This window comes from Scyliorhinus torazame, chromosome 18 (assembly GCF_047496885.1).
Source record: "Scyliorhinus torazame isolate Kashiwa2021f chromosome 18, sScyTor2.1, whole genome shotgun sequence".
Taxonomy (NCBI): domain Eukaryota; kingdom Metazoa; phylum Chordata; class Chondrichthyes; order Carcharhiniformes; family Scyliorhinidae; genus Scyliorhinus; species Scyliorhinus torazame.
In genome coordinates, this window is record NC_092724.1 from 149,690,247 (window position 1) to 149,708,392 (window position 18,146).

Here is an 18,146-nt window from a genome sequence, read left to right on the forward strand (position 1 = left end):
ACCACTGTGCTACCGTGCCGCCCATCCATATGGATTGTAACAATTGGCAATTATTTCAATGTCACTATTATTGGGACTAGCTTTTAATACTGGATTTATTAAATAATTGAACATTGGGACAGTTCAAAATCATTTTATGTGCTACAATATTAATAATACTATATATATAGGTTAGATACAAACTTTGAGCCCCAAAGTGAAAAGGACACTCTTCTAGCTCAGTGTCTTAGATCCACTCACTACATGGATTATTTTGGGGGGGGGGGGGGGGGGGGGGGAATGTAATGGCAGTGGAACAAACTAATCATGGTATTGTTACTCTCAAGACATAAGGCGATTCACCAGCCAAGTCATACCCGACCTGGTAACGCGATGAGGCCGTTGAATATCGTGAGAGGCCTCTCGCTCGATTTGCGATGCTTGAAATGTCCCGCGAGATTCATCTGAACTTCCCGAGACGTCATAATCTGGATCTCGCGCTCACTTGATGTGATCCAGATCAGCACATTTAAATGAGCCATTCGCCTCCCCAGCACGGCTTCGACCGGGCGTCATTTCCTGATGCGCACAAACCTGGTCCAGGCTTCACGCCACTTGAGGATGTCTCCAAAGCCATTGGCGACCCCTGAGTGGTCGGGCTCTGGGCATGGTGGCACCAGGGTATCTGAGTGGCACTGCCAGGCTGGCAGGGGCACTGCCAGGGTACCAAGGTGCCCTGGTTGCCCATGCCGTATTCGGACTTGGGCTGCCTTGCCCTTAAGAGGCGGGGTGAGGGGGGCAGCTCAAAGTCCCTGGAAGAGGTAAGTTGGGTGCAGTGAGAGGGTCCGGAGACCACAGTGGGGCTGCTGAAGGGGGTCGAAAGATCGGGCCTGCCTTTAAAAATGGCCTCCCCATCTGTGAGTACTTTCCCTGCACTAGCGAGCTGAGCTTATCAGTGCAGGAAATTAGGTAAGTTCAACCTCGATGGAGGGTTCCTCGCCAAGGCCAAAAAAACCAGCAAAGTGCAGTTGAATAGCAGGGTGTTTCTTGGCGCTGTAGCTAAATGCGCCCAAAAGCAGACTCTGTTTTTTTTACGCCCATGATCTGAAATTCTTATTTAACTGACAATTCCAACTTGATATTTTGTATTATAATTACTAAACTTGGTGAATGCCGAGCCACTTAAAGGGAAGATTGAAGCAGCTGACAGAACTGTTTTTGCAATTTGTATATGTTGAGAGAGTGGTCCATTCTCTAAGCGAGCTTATAGGCCCACCACACACCCCCACCCATGGGCAATGTCCCCCCCTCATATATAATCCTCATATATGGGCATTATCCCACACACATCTAAGTGAGGACACCCACTATGGGGTACCTGGGGCCTCCCCTTACAGGACTCCCACCCTTCACCCCACCAACCTCCCAGAGGCCCCTTCTTATGTGTCCTGCACTCCCCCATCCTTCATACCCCCAACCCCCTCCTTTCATGGGCATGGCCCCCCTCAGGCTCTGACACTTGGCAGTGTCACCCTTGCACTGTCACCCTGGAAGTACTCCTGCCAGCTTGGCAGTGTCAGGGTGGCAGTGCCAAGGTGCCTTCCTGGCAGTGCCAAGTTCCAGGGGGAGGGCCAGGGGACTACCCTGCCCTATTTCTGACCACCTATGGGCCTCCAATGGCCTGGGAGACCTCCCCCCCTCGAATGCCGTTCCACCTGGTCCACGTTTGTGTGGACCAGTACTGAATGGCACCCGACTGGGGCCTCCCTGGGTGACCGGTAGATGCTGGTAAGCCGGTAGATCCTAGGTGAGTAGGCTTTAGATTTAAAACCTACTTAAGCGAGCGCGGTTTTGTCACACCCATTGTGGGCGGGGTCCTGATCTCAACACCACACGAGATCTGGGTAGATCCCACAAAACGTCCTGACTGCCGGCAAGCCTGCCGGAGGCCTGGCATCTACTGGCTGTGCTGCTCTCCCGTTCAAATGCGACGAGGCCGATAGATCGCGCCCACAGTTTCTTACTCCATTTACTACAATTACAACCCCCAAAAGCCTGTATTCCAATACACAGAAAATATAACAGTGATATTAACAAAAGAAAACTATTACAATTCTTGACAACAGAAGCACTGGATGGTTTGTACAATCAAAGGATAGCTATATACAAGATTAATTGTACTGTTGATAGAATAACCCTAAGGAGCTAAATCCTATAATAATGCAAATGAATTCATGTTTTTTTCAACTGTTTAAAAACTGAATTCACCAACTATGCTTTTTCATCACAATAAACTCCATTTAATATTAGGTTCCCTGGGATGACTTACGCTATCTCTTTGGTGAAATAATGTATGGAGGGCACATCACTGATGACTGGGATCGTAAACTGTGTCGTACTTATCTGGAAGAATACATCAAAAATGAAATGCTGGACGGAGAACTTTTGCTTGCACCAGGTTTCCCAATCCCACCCAATTCTGATTATAAGGTTAGCTTCTAAAATGTACTGCACTATTGTCCCATGTCAAAATAAAATTGTTGCCTGTTATTTTTTTTCTGAGTTCTTCCCAGCAGCCAGTCTTCATGAATTGTGGTAGCATAGATCTTGCACATGTTAAGGTTGCAAAAGAAATAACATGAAGATCCCATAGAACATAGAACATTACAGCGCAGTACAGGCCCTTCGGCCCTCGATGTTGCGCCGACTTGTGAAACCACTCTAAAGCCCATCTACACTATTCCCTTATCGTCCATATGTCTATCCAATGACCATTTGAATACCCTTAGTGTTGGCGAGTCCACTACTGTTGCAGGCAGGGCATTCCACACCCTTACTACTCTCTGAGTAAAGAACCTACCTCTGGCATCTGTCTTATATCTATCTCCCCTCAATTTAAAGCTATGTCCCCTCGTGCTAGACATCACCATCCGAGGAAAAAGGCTCTCACTGTCCACCCTATCCAATCCTCTGATCATCTTGCATGCCTCAATTAAGTCACCTCTTAACCTTCTTCTCTCTAACGAAAACAGCCCATGGATCATGAATGAGTAGATAAACCGAATTTGTTCTAGTATTTGCATATGGTGGTGGAGCTAGTTGGTGTTAGAGGCGTCATGATTGTCCCTTAATCGTTTTGAGGTCAGTTAACAGTTTTGTGAAACCTTCTCTATTGCATTCCCAGGAACATTTATCACCCATCTTTAGCCTCACAGTGCATCCTGCAATACTGTGCTGTTTGTTCAGAGTTCAGACTGGTTATGTAGACATTCCCCAGTTCCCAGCTTGGTTCTGTCATGCTTATTCTAGTCATCTAAATCTCAAATAAAACAGAAAGTATGCAAATATTCAGCAGGTCTGGCAGCATCTGTGGCGAGAGACAGAGTTAACCTTTCAGGTGAAGACCATTTCAGCATAAATATAAATTTTATGGAAGTGAGGATAAAAGTGAGGGGGAGGATAGTAAATTAATAAAAACAAAAGTCTGTGAAAGGGCAGAAGATGGGAAGCATTAAATATCAAAAAAGTTGCTGGGCCACAGCCAAAGGGAATGATATTGGGACAAGTAAAGGAAGAAAAAATGGGCCAGAGCAAGTATGAATGGTACAATAAGGAACAGCTACCATTCGGGAAAAAAAAGTGAGATAAACATGATTAAGACCAACACATGGGGATCAGAGGTGGTTTCTTTTATTCTATCACAGAATTTGTGTGTCGTTGGCAGAGCCAGCATTTACTGGCCTTCCCTGGTGAGCTACCTATAACTGAATGGCGTGTGACGCCATTTCAGAGAGCAGTTAAGAGCTAACCACGTTGGTATAGGTCTGGAGTCACAAGTTGAACAGACTGTGTAAGGACAGCAGATTTCCTCCCCTGGATGACAATAGTGAACCAGATGGATAACCAGTAGTTTCATGACCATGACTTGTATTGATTAATTTAATTTAAATTCCTGCAGCTGCCATGCAACTGGAGCATTAATCCAGGCCTCTCGATTATTAGTACAGTAACATTACCATCATTGGAGAACAGGGGCCTGGTGGTGACTGTAGAGGTTGGGGAGTGGCTGTGCAAGAGTGGGCTTGTTAGATGCAAGGAAACATATTGCTTCCTTTCGCCAACAAGCAGTGCTATAAAGGCATTTAGCTAATAAATCTGGTCCCTCATCCATACATTTATCTGTCCAGTTCCCCAATGCCGTGGAAACCTGGTGAACTGTGGTTTTAAATAGAAATCCTGTTAAGTTGGAGGCATGCGGACTCTTTAAAGGTTTGAATAACCTTCCTGTCTCCTCGAGGAACATTTACTGCCCACCTCATCTTTGTCTCTGTCAAAACTGGATGGGTGGGTTCAAGGCAGGTTGATTTCATGTTTGAGATTTTTAATTTCCCACCCAACTTCAATTGCTCTGTTGTTTGGAGTTAAAATTACCCACAATGTGTCTAAAAAACATAAATTTGTATTTGTTGTTAAAAGGGCTATCATGATTATGTGAATGAGATATTGCCACCTGAGAGCCCATACTTGTATGGCCTACACCCGAACGCAGAAATTGGATTTCTGACAGTGATTTCGGAAAAACTGTTTCGCACAGTCCTTGAGTTACAACCAAAAGAATCTACTGGAGATACTGGAGCTGGGGCAACTAGGGAAGAAAAGGTAATTTTTAAGATTCTAACTGCAAACCTAACCAATATTTCATAAAACATCTTACTTTTCTTAAAGACACTTCTTGAAATATTACTGTTTCTTTTTCCAAACTCGGAAGTCAACTGAAAACTCAAAATATGCAATCTTGTCAACAAAAGTTGTGTCAAATGCCAAGCTCAACGTAAAATGTGATGAGTAAAATTAGTCACTGGATCCAGAGGAGTGGGATTCAGATTTAGCAGCAAATAGTGCATTCTCTGAAGCAGGACACTTAATTAGGTTTTACAAGTACTAGCAAAATCAGCAGAGCCGAATGAGGAGAGGCAGAAAACTTGAGAAAAGCAATATGGTTATTATGGAAAGTGACTAAGAGCCATGGATTTGGATATCCTTGTACAGAGATTACAGGTATAAAAATTAATAGTTATTAAAATGTGGAAGTTATGCATTTATGCAAATTATTATCTGATTGCATTGTGAGTTCAATGTCAGCCTCTAAAAGAGAATTGGATAAATGCTTGAAGAAGAAAAAAATTGCTGTTATATGGGACATAAGTGAGGGAGTAAGATTAACTGGATTGCTCTTCGAATGAACTGGCTGACGCAAGGTGGGCTAAATAGTGTCCTCTTTACTGTGTGATTCTATGATTCTGTGCTTCACATGTACAGAGCCTTGATTGGACTCCTTCTAAAGTACTGAGCTCAGCTTTGAGCATTCAATCCCAATAAAAATATATTGACCCTTGGAGAGGGTTAAAATTGTAATATATCAATTAAGTTTTCAAGACTTGTATGTAAGTATATGAATGAATATGGAATAAAGGTGGGCAAATAGAGCTAATGTGCAGAGCACCAAAGATTTGGATGAATGACTGAAAAGGAGCCGTATGGAGTATCCTTTTTTAAAATTATTTCAGGGGTCATGGGGTGTCGCTGGCTAGACCAGCATTTATATGCCCACCCCTAATTTCCCTTGAGAAGGTGGTGGTGAGTTACCTTCTTGAACTGCTGCAGTACATGAGGTGTAGGTACACCCACAATTCTGTTGGGGAGGAGGCTCTAGGATTGTAACCCAGTGACAAAAAAGGAATGGTGTGTGGCCTGGAATGGAACTTGCAAGTCGTGCATCTGGTGCCTTTGTCCCTCAAGGTGGTAAAGGTTTAGAAGGTGTAATCGCAGGAGACTTGATGAATTGCTGGATTGCATCTTATAGATGATATCCACAGCTGCTATTTAACATAAGTGGTGGAAGTAGATGTTGAAGGTGTTGAATGGTGTCCCAATCAAGGGGACTGCTTTTACCTGGATGGTGTTGAGCTTCTTGAGTATTGTTGGCTACATTTATTCAGGCAAGTGGAGAGTATACCATCACACTCCCGACTTGTCTTCTAGATGGTGGACAGGCTTTGGGGAATTATGATGAGGTACGCTGTAGAGAATTCCCAGCCTCTGACCTGCTCTGGTTGCCACAGTATTTATATGGCTAGTCCAGTTCAGTTCCTGTTCAATGGTAACTCCCCAGGATTTGATAGTTGGGGTGGGGGGGGGGGGGGGGGGGGTCCATTGAAGAGGAGATGGTTGGATTGTCTCATATTGGAGATGGTCACTGCCTGGCACAAACGTTATTTGCCACTTAACAACCAAGCCTGAATGTTATCCAGGTCTTGCTGCAGATGGGCATGGACTGCTTCAGTCCTACAGCAGGTCTTGGCATTTTGTTTTGGTCTTCAAGTTTTAGCCTCCTGTGCGTTATTCTGCTCAACTATCTAAGTACACTGTCAGAACATCACTTCTTAAAATCCTTTGCCTTGCTTCTATCTGCTCACTTTCAAATGTGAAAAAATTGACACCTAGGTCTTTCATTGCTACCTAAGCTCTGTTTCTCTCATGTGATGTGCTTTGCAATGTTTACACTAAACTCACTTTATTATGTGTTTAATGTGAATAATAGAAAGGAATATAGGAATTTATTCTGTGGTTGTATTAGCATTTGTATAACATGGCTATTTATTTTCCCTATAACATTGTAAAATCTTACCTCGAAATGGAATTTAATAATACTGTTGATATTCAGGTTAAGTCAATCTTGGATGAAATCCTGGAAAAACTACCAGAGAGTTTCAATATGCATGAGATCATGGGTAAAGTGGAAGAAAGGACACCCTATGTGGTAGTGGCTTTCCAGGAATGTGAAAGAACAAACATACTGACTGCAGAGATGAAACGGTCTTTGAAGGAGCTGAATCTGGGATTGAAGGTTTGGTCATATTTGACTTTATTTTTTTCCTCTTTTTTGGGAAGGAGGTGCAGGTTCCTTGAACATCAATCATAATACGAACATCCAATGGTTAGACTGGTTTTAAACTGGGCGGCACAGTGGCGGAACGGTTAGCACTGCTGCCTACGGCACTGAGGACCAGGATTTGATTCCAGCCCTGGGTCACTGTCTGTGAGGAGTTTGCACATTCTCCCCGTCTCTGCATGGGTTTCACCCCCACAACCCAAAGCTGTGCAGGTTAGGTGGATTAGCCACGCTAAATTGTCCCTTAATTTGAAAAAGTAATTGGGTACGCTAAATTTATTTTTTAAAAGACTGGTTTTAAACCATGAGCTTTATATTGAACTTTCCAAAGTCAAGCTTACACCTGCCTTTTTCCAGACACCATCCTTCCCAGATGCTTTTAACCTTGGTGTATTTTTTTAAAATTTCAAATCAATTATTTGACTATCTTTTTGTTTTGTTATTTCTTTAAATCATGACAAGGAGGAGGAATCAATTACAGGGATCTTGTTTAAGGGATCACCAGGGCAGAAGTAGAAATGGCAGGATGTGGTAGTTATATTTGTCTCTGAAGACCTGTTTATTTCACTAACGAGGTACATGGAGTAGATTAATGAGGAAAGGGGAGTATAAACGGAGAAGCAATTTTGCACTTCAGCTGTGATCCCAATTGATATTATAACTGGACAGGAAGATTAGAATCCTGGCTCAAAAGACCGTAACTTTTGATTTAAAAAAATAAATAAACGTGGAGGAACAGAATCACAAGACCGCTAACTCGTTTTAACCACAACAAAAGAAACATTTATTAAACAAGAAAAGATTACTCCCCCTTTAGCTTAACAATTACATACAGGTTTTAGGATTAACATGGATTACAAAGTACAGCTTAAACTACAACGATCTCATTAACACAAAGTTTACTTAAGCACACAGATTGGCTGTGGTAAAACAGACACACTCTTCAAGTTAGTGTCTGTTGATTTCTCCTCAGTATCCTCCAGATGATTGTCACGAGAGTTTCCCAACTCCACTCCTAAAAACACGCTTTAAAATCTTCTTTCATAATAATAATGCTTTCCTTTAGCGGTTTGCATTCCGAAATCCAATACTCGTTTTCCAAATTACTTTTAAACAAAGCTTCCACTCCAGTTTAACCGGCAATCTCATCCCAGATTTCACACCAACCCCTTTTAGGATTTCCTTGGCTTGACTGCTGTACAAGCTGTTCACAATTGCTTTAACTCTCAATTTCCCAACTGTATTAAAATGATATCAAATGTTTCTTCTGCATCTGAAACCTATCGTCCCACTTTAAGTCTAGTTACTGCCATTGTCTCTTTAACGCAGAACACTTTGTTTACATTTCCTGGAATTCTTCTGAACAATACCTTTCATGCCTGTTCTCTTAACTTCGGGTGTCTTAGATGTTCTTTCTGTCCAACAGTATGTAGATTGTCCGACCAGAGGGGAGGCAATATTGGATTTGGTACTTGGTAATGAACCAGGGCAAGTGATAGATTTGTTAGTGGGGGAGCATTTTGGAGAGTGACCACAATTCTGTGACTTTCACTTTAGTAATGGCGAGGGATAGGTGTGTGCAACAGGGCAAGGTTTACAATTGGGGGAAGGGTAAATACGATGTTGTCAGACAAGAATTGAAGTGCATAAGTTGGGAACATAGGCTGTCAGGGAAGGACACAAGTGAAATGTGGAACTTGTTCAAGGAACAGGTACTACGTGTCCTTGATATGTATGTCCCTGTCAGGCAGGGAAGAGATGGTCGAGTGAGGGAACCATGGTTGACAAGAGAGGTTGAATGTCTTGTTAAGAGGAAAAAGGAGACTTATGTAAGGCTGAGGAACAAGGTTCAGACAGGGCGCTGGAGGGATACAAGATAGCCAGGAGGGAACTGAAGAAAGGGATTAGGAGAGCTAAGAGAGGACATGAACAATCTTTGGCGGGTAGGATCAAGGAAAACCCCAAGGCCTTTTGCACATATGTGAGAAATATGAGAATGACTAGAGCGAGGGTAGGTCCAATCAAGGACAGTAGCGGGAGATTGTGTATCGAGTCTGAAGAGATAGGAGAGGTCTTGAATGAGTACTTTTCTTCTGTATTTACAAATGAGAGGGGCCATATTGTTGGAGAGGACAGTGTGAAACAGACTGATAAGCTCGAGGAAATACTTGTTAGGAAGGAAGATGTGTTGGGCATTTTGAAAAACTTGAGGATAGACAAATCCCCTGGGCCTGACGGGATATATCCAAGGAGTCTATGGGAAGCAAGAGATGAAATTGCAGAGCCGTTGGCAATGATCTTTTCGTCCTCACTGTCAACAGGGGTGGTACCAGGGGATTGGAGATTGGCGAATGTCGTGCCCCTGTTCAAAAAAGGGACTAGGGATAACCCTGGGAATTACAGGCCAGCTAGTCTTACTTCGGTGGTAGGCAAAGTAATGGAAAGGGTACTGAAGGATGGGATTTCTGAACATCTGGAAAGACACTGCTTGATTAGGAATAGTCAGCACGGATTTGTGAGGGGTCGGTCTTGCCTTACAAGTCTTATTGAATTCTTTGAGGAGGTGGCCAAGCATGTGGATGAAGGTAAAGCAGTGGATCTAGTGTACATAGATTTTAGTAAGGCATTTGATAAGGTTCCCCATGGTAGGCTTATGCAGAAAGTAAGGAGGCATGGGATAGTGGGAAATTTGGCCAGTTGGATAACGAACTGGCTAACCGATAGAAGTCAGAGTGGGACTTCCGGGTGCGGCGATGACCAGCTAAGTCGCACGTTTCGGCAGCTCCCAGTGGAACGGACTTTTGGGCTCTTAATAGGAGCCCCGACGGCAATTTTAACGGCTAAAAACACTGTGCGGTAAACCAGAAGGGAATCCCCCCTGGACACGGATGGAAAAAGGAGAGGAAAGTGGCCGGATTGCGGTGGATCCGCTAGAGCAGCGGCAAGGAAGGCAAGCACAAAGCAAGATGGCGTTGGAAGGTGGCAGTTTAATATGGGGCCCTGACCAACAAGAGTTCCTGCGGCGCTGCGTGGAAGAACTTAAAAAGGAGATGAAGAAGGAGCTGTTGGCCCCGATATTACAGGCGATTGAAGGGCTAAAGGAGGAGCAAAGACCCAGGAGTAGGAGCTTCGGGTCGTGAAGGCAAAGGCTGCTGAGAATGAGGACGAAATACAGGGCCTGGTGGTGAAGACAGAGATGCACGAGGCACAACACAAAAGGTGTGTGGAAAGGCTGGAGGTGCTGGAGAATAATGCGAGGAGGAAGAATTTAAGGATTCTTGGTCTTCCCGAAGGTGCAGAAGGGGCGGACGTCGGGGCATATGTGAGCACGATGCTTCACTCGTTAATGGGATCGGAGGCCCCGACGGGCCCGTTGGAGGTGGAGGGAGCTTATCGAGTTATGGCGCGAAGACCGAGGGCTGGAGAAATTCCTCGAGCCATAGTGGTGAGATTTCTCCGATATAAGGACAGAGAGATGGTCCTCAGATGGGCAAAGAAAACCCAGAGCAGTAGGTGGGAGAACGCGGTGATCCACGCATATCAAGATTGGAGTGCGGAGGTGGCGAGAAGGGGGGCAAGCTTTAATTGGGCCAAGGCGGTGCTGCACAAAAGGAAGGTTATATTTGGAATGCTGCAGCCGGCAGGACTGTGGGTCACACATCAAGGGAAACACCACTACTTTGAAACGGCAGAAGAGGCGTGGACATTTATTGTCGAGGAGAAACTGGAATAAGCGGGCTAGAAAAAGAATGTTTGGGACAAAGTGGTGGGGTGATTACGTGGGGTGAAGGGGGGGGGGGAAAGGGGGAAGAGTTGATTTCCCAAGTTGTGAATCCTATGACCCTGTAACTTTTCTCTCTTCCCCATGTCGTGGAGGAGGGAGGATGAGGAGCTGGGGGCGCCGGCCATTGGAGGCGGGAGCCAAATGGGAAACGCGGGCTTTGTTCCCGCGCTATGGTAATCATGGCGGGAGCAGGGTAACAGGAAGGAGGGTGCCTCACACAGTGGGGGCCGAGGTCACGGGAGGAAGCCGAGGTCGGACAGAGTTTGCTGACTTCTGGGAGCAACATGGGGGGTGCAATTACGCTAGAAAAGGATCTAGCGGGGGGGGGGGGGGTTAACTGGGTTGCTGCTGCTGGGGAGAAGGGGGAGCTGGTATGGGGTGGGGTGGTCGGGGCGGGAGGGCGCCGTTGGGGGGAGATACGGCTACGTGGGAACCGGGTGAGGAGCTGGATTGAAAAAGGAGATGGCTAGTCGACAAGGGGGGGGGGGACTAAAGAGCCCCCCAACCCGGCTGATCACGTGGAATGTGAGAGAGCTGAACAGGCCGATTAAGAGGGCACGGGTACTCGCGCACCTAAAGAAACTTAAGGCAGATGTGGTTATGCTACAGGAGACGCATCTGAAACAGGTCAGACTACGCAAAGGATGGGTGGGGCAGGTGTTTCATTCGGGGCTAGACGCAAAAAATAGGGGGGTGGCTATATTAGTGGGGAAGCGGGTAATGTTTGAGGCAAAGACCATAGTGGCGGATAGTGGGGACAGATACGTGATGGTGAGTGGCAGATTGCAAGGGGAGGCGGTGGTTTTAGTGAACGTATATGCCCCGAACTGGGATGATGCCAATTTTATGAGGCGTATGTTGGGACGCATCCCGGACCTAGAGGCGGGAAAGTTGGTAATGGGTGGAGATTTTAATACGGTGCTGGACAGATCGAGGTCCAGGACCGGAAGGAGGCCGTCTGCAGCTAGGGTGCTCAAGGACTTTATGGAGCAGATGGGAGTAGACCCCTGGCGATTTAGTAGACCTAGGAGTAAGGAGTTTTCGTTTTTCTCCTGTGTCCACAAAGTTTATTCACGGATCGACTTTTTTGTTTTGGGAAGGGCACTGATCCCGAAGGTGACGGGGACGGAGTACACGGCTATAGCTATCTCGGACCACGCTCCACATTGTGTGGACCTGGAGATAGGGGAGGAAAAAGAACAGCACCCACCCTGGAGAATGGACATGGGATTATTGGCAGATGAGGGGGGGTGTTTAAGGGTGAGGGGGTGTATTGAAAGGTACTTGGAACTCAATGACAATGGGGAGGTTCAGGTGGGGGTGGTCTGGGAGGCGTTGAAGGCAGTGGTTAGAGGGGAGCTGATATCTATCAGGGCACATAAAGGAAAGCAGGAGGGTAGGGAAAGGGAGCGGTTGTTGAAAGAACTTTTGAGGGTGGACAGACAATATGCGGAGGCACCGGAGGAGGGACTGTACAGGGAAAGGCAAAGGCTACAAGTAGAATTTGACTTGTTGACTGCGGGTAATGCAGAGGCACAATGGAGGAAGGCACAGGGTGTACAGTACGAATATGGGGAGAAGGCGAGCAGGTTGCTGGCCCACCAACTGAGGAAAAGGGGAGCAGCGAGGGAGATAGGGAGGTGAGAGATGAGGAGGGAGAGATGGAGCGGGGAGCGGAGAGAGTGAATGGAGTGTTCAAGGCATTTTAGGAAAGATTATATGAAGCTCAGTCCCCGGAAGGGAAGGAGAGAATGATGTGCTTTCTGGATCAGCTGGAATTTCCTAAGGTGGAGGAGCAGGAGAGGGCACAGATTGAGACGGAGGAAGTATTGAAAGGGATTGGGAGCATGCAGGCGGGGAAGGCCCCGGGACCAGACCAGAAATTCCCAGTGGAATTTTATAGGAAATATATGGACATGCTGGCCCCGCTACTGATGAGAACCTTTAATGAGGCTAGGGAAAGGGGGCAGCTGCCCCCGACTATGTCAGAGGCAACGATATCGCTCCTCCTAAAGAAGGAAAAAGACCCGCTGCAATGCGGGTCCTATAGGCCCATTTCCCTCCTGAATGTGGATGCTAAGATTCTGGCCAAGGTAATGGCAACGAGGATAGAGGATTGTGTCCCAGGGGTGGTACATGAGGACCAAACTGGGTTTGTGAAGGGGAGACAGCTGAACACGAATATACGGAGGCTGCTAGGGGTAATGATGATGCCCCCACCAGAGGGAGAAGCGGAGATAGTGGTGGCGATGGATGCTGAGAAAGCATTTGATAGAGTGGAGTGGGATTATTTGTGGGAGGTGCTGAGGAGATTTGGCTTTGGAGATGGGTATATCAGATGGGTACAGTTGCTGTTATAGGGCCCCGATGGTGAGCGTGGTCACGAATGGACAGGGGTCCGATTATTTTCGGCTCCATAGAGGGACGAGGCAGGGATGTCCTCTGTCCCCGTTATTGTTTGCACTGGCGATTGAGCCCCTGGCCATAGCATTGAGGGGTTCCAGGAAGTGGAGGGGAGTACTCAGGGGAGGAGCAGAACACCGGGTATCTCTGCATGCGGATGATTTGTTGTTGTATGTGGCGGTCCCGGCGGAGTGGATGCCAGAGATAATGCGGATACTTGGGGAGTTTGGGGGAGTTTTCAGGGTATAAATTGAACATGGGGAAAAGTGAGTTGTTTGTGGTGCATCCAGGGGAGCAGAGCAGGGAAATAGAGGATTTACCGTTGAGGAAGGTAACAAGGGACTTCCGGTACTTGGGGATCCAGATAGCCAAGAATTGGGGTACATTACACAGGCTTAATTTAACGCGGTTGGTGGAACAGATGGAGGAGGACTTTAAGAGATGGGACATGGTGTCCCTGTCACTGGCAGGTAGGGTGCAGGCGGTTAAAATGGTGGTCCTCCCGAGATTCCTTTTTGTGTTTCAGTGCCTCCCGGTGGTGGTCACGAAGGCTTTTTTCAAGAGAATCGAGAAGAGCATTATGAGTTGTGTGTGGGCCGGGAAGACCCCGAGAGTGAGGAGGGGATTTTTGCAGCGTAGTAGGGACAGAGGGGGGGTTGGCACTACCGAGCCTAAACGACTATTACTGGGCCGCCAATATTTCAATGGTGTGTAAGTGGATGGGAGAAGGGGAGGGAGCGGCGTGGAACAGATTGGAGAGGGCGTCCTGCAGGGGGACTAGCCTACAAGCAATGGTGACGGCACCATTGCCATTCTCACCGAAGAAATACACCACAAGCCCGGTGGTGGAGGCTACATTGAAAATTTGGGGGCAGTGGAGACGGCATAGGGGAAAGACTGGAGCCTCGGTGCGGTCCCCGATAAGAAATAACCATAGGTTTGTTCCGGGGAGAATGGATGGGGGATTTGGAACATGGCAAAGAGCTGGGGTAGGACAATTGAGAGATCTGTTCGTAGATGGGGCGTTTGCGAGTCTGGGAGCGCTGACGGAAAAATATGGGTTGCCCCAAGGGAATGCATTTCGGTATATGCAACTGAGGGCTTTCGCGAGGCAACAGGTGAGGGAATTCCCGCAGCTCCCGACGCAGGAGGTGCAGGATAGAGTGATCTCAGAGACATGGGTGGGGGATGGTAAGGTGTCGGACATATATAGGGAAATGAGGGACGAGGGGGAGATCATGGTAGATGAGCTGAAAGGGAAATGGGAAGAAGAGCTGAGGGAGGAGATTGAGGAGGGGCTGTGGGCCGACGCCCTACGTAGGGTAAACTCATCGTCGTGTGCCAGGCTAAGCCTGATACAATTTAAGGTGTTACACAGGGCGCATATGACTGGAGCACGGCTCAGTAAATTTTTTGGGGTAGAGGATAGGTGTGGGAGATGCTCGAGAAGCCCAGCGAATCACACCCACATGTTCTGGTCATGCCCGGCACTACAGGGGTTCTGGGTGGGGGTGGCAAAGGTGCTTTCGAAGGTGGTGGGGGTCCAGGTCGAACCAAGCTGGGGGTTGGCTATATTCGGGGTTGCAGAAGAGCCGGGAGTACAGGAGGCGAGAGAGGCTGATGTTTTGGCCTTTGCGTCCCTAGTAGCCCGGCGCAGGATATTGCTTATGTGGAAGGAAGCCAAACCCCCGGGTGTGGAGACCTGGATAAACGACATGGCAGGGTTTATAAAGTTAGAACGGATCAAGTTCGTATTAAGGGGTTCGGCTCAAGGGTTCACCAGGCGATGGCAACCGTTCGTCGACTACCTCACAGAAAGATAGAGGGAATGGAAAAGAAGAAGACAACAGCAGCAACCCAGGGGGGAGGGGGGGGGGGGGAGGGGGAGGAACCAGACGGACTCGCAGGGATGTCATTGTATATGTATAGACACTTGTTATAAGTAATGTATATTGGATTGTTGGATTGTATCTTTGGAGAGTAACTATTTTTGACAAGGCAGTTGCCACTCAGTTTTGTATTTGTTTATATATTATTTATTTATTTGTTTAAAACTGGCCACGGGTATTTATATTGCTTTGTTGTTGTTCTAAAGAAAAACTATGTACTGTTATGTTTGGCCACAACATTTTGAATAAACTATATATTTTTTTTAAAAGTCAGTGTGGTGGTGGATGGCAAGTATTCAGCCCGAATCCCAGTTACCAGTGGCGTACCGCAGGGATCAGTTCTGGGTCCCCTGCTGTTTGTGATTTTCATTAATGACTTGGATGAGGGAGTTGAAGGGTGGGTTAGTAAATTTGCAGACGATTGGTGGAGTTGTGGATAGTGAGGAGGGCTGTTGTCGGCTGCAAAGAGACATAGATAGGATGCAGAGCTGGGCTGAGAAGTGGCAGATGGAGTTTAACTCTAAAAAGTGTGAGGTTGTCCATTTTGGAAGGACAAATATGAATGTGGAATACAGGGTTAGCGGTAGAGTTCTTGGCAATGTGGAGGAGCAGAGAGATCTTGGGGTCTATGTTCATACATCTTTGAAAGTTGCCACTCAAGTGGATAGAGCTGTGAAGAAGGCCTATGGTGTGCTAGCGTTCATTAACAGAGGGATTGAATTTAAGAACCGTGAGGTGATGATGCAGATGTACAAAACTTTGGTAAGGCCACATTTGGAGTACTGTGTACAGTTCTGGTTGCCTCATTTTAGGAAGGATGTGGAAGCTTTGGAAAAGGTGCAAAGGAGATTTACCAGGATGTTGCCTGGAATGGAGAGTAGGTCTTACGAGGAAAGGTTGAGGGTGCCAGGCCTTTTCTCATTAGAACGGAGAAGGATGAGGGGCGACTTGATAGAAGTTTACAAGATGATCAGGGGAATAGATAGACAGTCAGAGACTTTTTCCCCAGGTGGAACAAACCATTACAAGGGGACATAAATTTAAGGTGAATGGTGGAAGATATAGGGGGATGTCAGAGGTAGGGTCTTTACCCAGAGTAGTGGGGGCATGGAATGCACTGCCTGTGGAAGTAGTTGAGTCAGAAACATTAGGGACCTTCAAGCAGCTATTGGATAGGTACATGGATTACGGTAGAATGATATAGTGTAGATTAATTTGTTCTTAAGGGCAGCACGGTAACATTCTGGATAGCACAATTGCTTCACAGCTCCAGGGTCCCAAGTTCGATTCCCGCTTGGGTCACTGTCTGTGCGGAGTCTGCACATTCTCCCAGTGTGTGCGTGGGTTTCCTCTGGGTGCTCCGGTTTCCTCCCACAGTCCAAAGATGTGGTTAGGTGGATTGGCCATGATAAATTGCCCTTAGTGTCCAAAATTGCCCTTAGTGTTGGGTGGAGATGTTGACCTTGGGTAGGGTGCTCTTTCCAAGAGCCGGTGCAGACTCAGTGGGCCGAATGGCCTCCTTCTGCACTGTAAATTCTATGATAATCTAGGACAAAGGTTCGGCACGACATCGTGGGCCGAAGGGCCTGTTCTGTGCTGTATTTTTCTATGTTCTATGTTCCCTGGTTATCTAGATTGCATCATGTTCCTGAGGAGTCTTGTATCTTTTATCTTGTATCTTTGAAACTTCCTTGTCCTGTCCAGCTTCTCCTGGTAGAGTTGAGAGCTGTTCACTCCCCAGTGTCCTGTCATGAACTGCTCTGGCTTCCAGTTAAAACGAAGACCAATGGAAAGCCTTTACCACTGGAAAGTGGCCTCTTGTTGCTAAGCACCGCCTTGCTTCTATTTACTCTTCACACCGTAACCCTCTCTAAGCACAATAGAAACACAGTTGGAACTAAACCAATCCCCACACATACAAACACCTTTGTCCATCATGAATCTAACTAGGTTTTACCCTTCCAGGCACAGAGACACTAATTTAAACCCACTTAAAATTGTACCTATTTCTAATGTTTACCAATACAAATATGAATCCATTAAAACTACCTTTATTTCCCAACATTTTATATATAGGAACAGTGGTTATATTTCTAGATTAATAATGCAGAGGCCTGGAATAATGATCTGGAGATATAAATTCAAATCAATCACAAGCAGTTAGGAGATTAAAAATTAATTGAACAAATCTGAAATTTAAAAGCTAATAATAATGGTGAACATGTGTGTCCCTAATATTAAAAGAGGAAGTCTGCCATTTGTACCTGGCTATATGTGACTCCAGACCCATAGCAATGTAGATAAATCTAAATTAACAAGCTATTTCTCACTGAGAGACTAGTGACGATAAAGGAAACACGGTAGATTGCAAACAAGCCAATGGGATCCCCATATTCCCAAGACAGCATAAAACAGATGTAAGCCATGATAGAGCCATTAATTTTGCTCCAATTCTGTACAAAATAACAATCTATTATTGGGAGTCAATTAAGGATCGTCTGTACACCAAAAATCCCTAGTAATCAAGAGCCAGCTTGGCTTCATAAGGGAGGGATTCTGGAAGAAGCTCTTCAACTTCTTTTGAGGTAGGAAAAATCCTACCTTCCTCTAGCATCCTAGGTTTCTTTGACCAAGTGGCTTACGTATAACCATACATTCTGGTATATCTTGATTTTCAAAAGGCATTTGGCAAAGTTGCACATGAAAGAGTGATAGCTATTGTCAAAGCTGTGAAGGATCTCAAATAGATCTTCAGGATAGATAAGAAATTGTCTGACACATTGAAAACAGCATAGGCTTGTTCGAAGTTATGTTAAAGTGGAAAAATAGGGTTCCCGGAGCTGTGTTCAGTGAAATGCTTTTAGGAACTTAATGCAAACTTAGGTTTCTAGAAAACCAGCAACGGGTACAGTGGAATCAAAAATGGCAAAACATAAATTTAAAATATATATAAATGTCAGAGCAATGACAGCTGAAACTGAATGCTTCTCCATGCAAACTGTTTTCTTAAACCCTTTCTCTTGCCTCCCCGCCCGTACCCCAACAAGAGAAAGAACTCATGGACTTCTTTGCCTCTAAGATTGACACTGCCACTTTCTTGTCCTAGTCCTAGGATAAACATGATCTAATGTTCTCCATA

The 18,146-nt window shown here is 46.1% G+C and overlaps 1 protein-coding gene across 1 annotated transcript in view; it reads left to right on the plus strand.

Moving 5' to 3' along the window:
* The window catches only part of LOC140395604 (dynein axonemal heavy chain 17-like), an 896,966-nt gene that overhangs the window by 874,995 nt on the left and 3,825 nt on the right, over window positions 1-18,146 (plus strand). The window contains exons 76-78 of the mRNA XM_072483576.1: window positions 2,290-2,469; window positions 4,456-4,638; window positions 6,704-6,886. Coding sequence (XP_072339677.1) covers window positions 2,290-2,469; window positions 4,456-4,638; window positions 6,704-6,886 — 546 coding nt within the window. The remainder of the gene's footprint in view (window positions 1-2,289; window positions 2,470-4,455; window positions 4,639-6,703; window positions 6,887-18,146) is intronic.